The following is a 4,115-nucleotide window of genomic DNA, read 5'->3' on the forward strand; positions in this document are numbered from 1 at the left end:
GAGGGAAGGGCGGGAGTCCCGGCGGTGGGGGGTGGGGCGGGCTGGGGGTCGCTGAGGGGGCGGGGCCTGGCTGACACCGCCGCAGGGGTCCCAGCGAGAGCTGTGGGGGACGCTGAGCACCGGAGGGACATCTTGGCGGCGGGAAGGGGGCCCCGGCGGGGACAGAGGGTGGACAGCCCCCCTGCCAGCCCAGCAGACTGACAGCGGCCGAGCCCGCCCTCCATGCTACGTCACTTCCGGCGGCGGCCTCTCCCCCACCCCCCCCGCCAGCGCTCTGTCTCCGGAGTCGCTTCGGACTCCGCCCCCTGGCGATTGGAACGCGGGTCACGTAGCAACGCGGGGGAGAAAGCGAGAGGGGCGTGGCCCGCAGCTCGCCCAATCAGAGCTCGGGAGAGCTGGCCCTGGCCGCTCGGCTTTAGCAACGTCGTTAGCAACACGTGGGGCGGGAGGAAGCGCGGGGAGAGAGGGGAGGAGGGAGCAGCGCGCGGGAGGGGGTGGGGAGGGAGCGAGCGCGCGGGAGGGGGAGGAGAACTGACGTCAGCGGGAGAGTATTATGGTCTGTCGTGCGCTGGCTGCTGCTTTTCTGCTCCTGGAAGCGGCCAAGGGGGGAAGCGGCGAGTCAACATGGAGCTTTCAGCGGTGGGGGAGCGGGTGTTCGCGGCCGAAGCCCTCCTGAAGCGGCGCATACGGAAAGTAGGTGCCTCCAGGCCTTGGGCCGAGCCCTCCCCTCCCGGCCCGGGTTCCCTCCCCCTGCTGCAGCCCAGCTTCCCTTCCCCCAGGTCCCAGCAGCGGCCGCGGCCGTGGCGGCGGCTCTGAGCCCAAGCGCTTTCCTTAGACTTGCAGCGATGCACAGATTGCATGGGTGGGGGGCGGGGTGGGGGGAATGAATGCCGGTGCATGCACTTTGTGCAGCGTTTCGTGCAGGGGGTGATGCAGCGGGCGCTTGCCTTTCGCGGTGGGATTTCGCGCATTCATTCGGTGCATGCATTTTTTTGCATGTATTTCTCGTGTCCTCGTCATGCATTTTTCCCCGTGCACACATACATTTTCCTTTTTACATCCTCAGGGACGCATGGAATACCTCGTGAAATGGAAGGGCTGGTCGCAGAAGTAAGTAGGTTCTGTGCAATTCTCAACCCCAGACTGTTATTTGGGAGCTTGCTTTCTTCCTCTTTTTCCCTTTACGTTGAAATACAATACAATGCAACAAGAAAAGTTACAGACATACACACACCTACCCGCGGCTCTTTCCCTGCTCCCGGGACTGATGCCCACTTCTTCCTGATTCCTTTTAGGTACAGCACATGGGAACCTGAAGAAAACATCCTGGATGCTCGTCTGCTCGCAGCCTTTGAGGAAAGGTAGAGGCCCCTCCAAGCTTCAGCTTCTCACTTAGAACACGAAGGGTGGCTCCTATCCAGCTTGAACTGGAGGCCCACTTGGTTTCTTTACTCACACACCCCTTTTTCCCTCCTTCTTTTCTGCAGGGAACGAGAGATGGAGCTCTATGGCCCCAAAAAGCGAGGACCCAAACCCAAAACCTTCCTGCTCAAGGTAGGATGGCAGTGTCCAATGCTGAGCAACAATGTTATGTCAGTTTGTGGGAAACGGGCCTTGAGGGCTTGTGAACCAGTGGGGTGTCCTATTTGTAATCTAGGAGGGAGTCCCCAGACAGGCTGTCACCAAGTCACTGGCACTGCTAAGGGTGTCTTGAGGGGAGGGGGATTCTAGAATTCCACACTAGAATTCCTTTATCAGACCCCCCAGCCATCCCAAATAGACATATAATCAAATACAAGAAGTGTGCTTGGTGTGGATGGCTGCTTCCAGATAGATCGTCTACTCCTCCCTCCAGACTGCTGCCCCTAAGCTTCACCCCAACCCATATAGAAATTCCAAGGCATCAGAGAGTGTAGCAGGGAGGGTGGGGCTGGAAGGGGGGTGGGGAGATGAGGGCCCTGCTCTGCTCTTGACACCGCATTCTCTTCTTGCAGGCCCAAGCCAAGGCAAAGGCCAAAACTTACGAGTTCCGAAGTGACTCTGCCCGAGGCATTCGGATCCCCTATCCCGGCCGCTCACCCCAAGAACTGGCCTCTACTTCCCGGGCCCGTGAGGGCCTTCGGAACATGGGTCTTTCCCCACCGGGGAGCAGCAGCACCAGCAGCACCTGCCGAGTGGAGCCCCCTCGGGACCGTGATCGGGACCGGGATCGAGAGAGGGAGAGGGAACGAGAGCGTGAACGGGGTGCTAGCCGCACAGAGGACAAACCCAGCTCGCCAGGCGATAGCTCCAAGAAGCGAGGTCCCAAGCCCCGGAAAGAGCTCCTGGACCCCTCACAAAGGCCCTTGGGAGAACCCAGTGATGGCCTTGGAGATTACCTCAAGGGCAGGAAGCTGGACGACACTGCTTCCGGGGCAGGAAAGTTCCCAGCTGGCCACAGTGTGATCCAGCTGGCTCGGAGGCAGGACTCGGACCTGGCCCAGTGCGGTGTGGCCAGCCCCAGCCCGGCTGAGGCCACGGGCAAGCTGGCTGTGGACACCTTTCCAGCCAGGGTCATAAAGCACAGGGCCGCCTTTCTGGAGGCCAAAGGCCAGGGCACCCTGGACCCTGGTGGCCCCCGGGTCCGGCATGGCTCAGGCACCCCCAGCTCTGTGGGGGGCTTGTATCGGGACATGGGGGCCCAAGGGGGAAGGCCCTCCCTCATCGCCAGGATCCCAGTGGCCAGAATCCTGGGGGACCCAGAGGAAGAATCCTGGAGCCCCTCTCTGACCAACTTGGAGAAGGTGGTGGTCACCGACGTGACCTCAAACTTTTTGACCGTCACAATTAAGGAAAGTAACACGGACCAAGGCTTTTTTAAAGAGAAAAGATGAATTGCTGGGTGGGTGATCCCAGGACAAGAGAGTAGGAGAGAGAGTGAGAGTGCAAACTTGGCATAATGCTTTTTATTTCTGGGTGGGAGGTGGCCTTCTGGCTGGTCCTGTCCCATCCCTACCTTCACATAACCCCCTTCTTTTCATCCCTCCCCCTCAGTTTTGGTTGGAAAGATTATCTCTAGAGTTATATTTTCTATTAGATGTAAATATGTTATTTAAGAAAAAATATCTAAATATATATATTTCAACTCTTGAAGTTGTTTTATTTAAACGAGGAGAGAAAGAGAGATCAGTGTGGTTCAGTTGGGGCAGACAGGCTGAGGTGGGGCAGGAGGGGCCTGACAGCCACCCAGGGCACGAGGGAGGATGAAGACCTGGGCACTGGGCCTCTGATGGTGTCTGGAGAGACTCAGCCAGCCCACCTAACCCCTCCTCCCTTTTCCTACAGCCCCAGGTCAGACCCCTGGAACCAAGGCAGGACCCGGATTTTTTCTCTCTTCCCATTGGTGGGCCAGGCCAACAAAAGGTTGGCTCCCCCCAATCAGAAAGGAAGGGGGTGGGGTCAGTCTGTTATTCTTTTTCCTAATTTTTTTTTTTTTAAGATTAAGAAATCTGTTGCGGGGAGAAAGTATTAACTGGAGTAACTTTTTGTGTGTGAGGTTAAAGGTAAAAAGTTGCGGGTGGTTGGGGAACAGCAGATTTCTCCCAGGACCACACCAGGAAAAGCACTTTACGGGAGATGTGTGTGTTGTACACGCAGATCGGATCGTGTGTATGTCATGTGGACAAAATCTCCCAGTTCCCTCGATTCCTTTCCTTACTCCACAGAAAGAAAAGAAATCCAGCGAATCTGTTTACATTCCCGAAATGCCAGGATAAATTGGGAGGATTGCATGTCAGTGCCCAGAGTTCGAGGCGGTTGTTGTTTTACAGGAAAAGTGGTCGGGGGTGGACTTTTCCTTTTCGCGTCCTCTAGTTTCGCCAGAAGAGACGGTGGCCCCCACCTCCCAGGAGGAGTTGGACTAGCCTCCCTCCCTCGGGGAGGGCGGGCCGCCAGCTCTCAGGAGAATGTATGGCCAGACAGGCCCACCCTGCGGGACCCACAGAGGGAGGGGCGGCTGGGAGCGGGGGCCGCAGCTTGGCTGGGAGTGCGGTGGAGGGTCTGGGCTTGGGGCTTGGGGCTTGGGCTCGGAGCCGGCAGCACTCGCATCCCGGCGGTTTCGGCTGGGAGAGGGGAGG

The 4,115-nt window shown here is 58.2% G+C and overlaps 1 protein-coding gene across 1 annotated transcript; it reads left to right on the forward strand.

The window, feature by feature from the left end:
* Positions 1-624: 624 nt before the first annotated feature.
* On the forward strand, positions 625-2,873 carry CBX8 (chromobox 8; the record flags this gene model as incomplete). Its single annotated transcript, XM_079725622.1, has 5 exons — positions 625-693; positions 1,067-1,110; positions 1,296-1,361; positions 1,488-1,554; positions 1,995-2,873. 5 exons carry the CDS (start codon positions 625-627, stop codon positions 2,871-2,873), a joined length of 1,125 nt encoding a protein of 374 aa, XP_079581748.1.
* Between the last annotated feature and the right edge of the window lie 1,242 nt (positions 2,874-4,115).

This window comes from Hyperoodon ampullatus (genome assembly GCF_949752795.1).
Source record: "Hyperoodon ampullatus genome assembly, chromosome: 19".
Lineage (NCBI taxonomy): Eukaryota > Metazoa > Chordata > Mammalia > Artiodactyla > Ziphiidae > Hyperoodon > Hyperoodon ampullatus.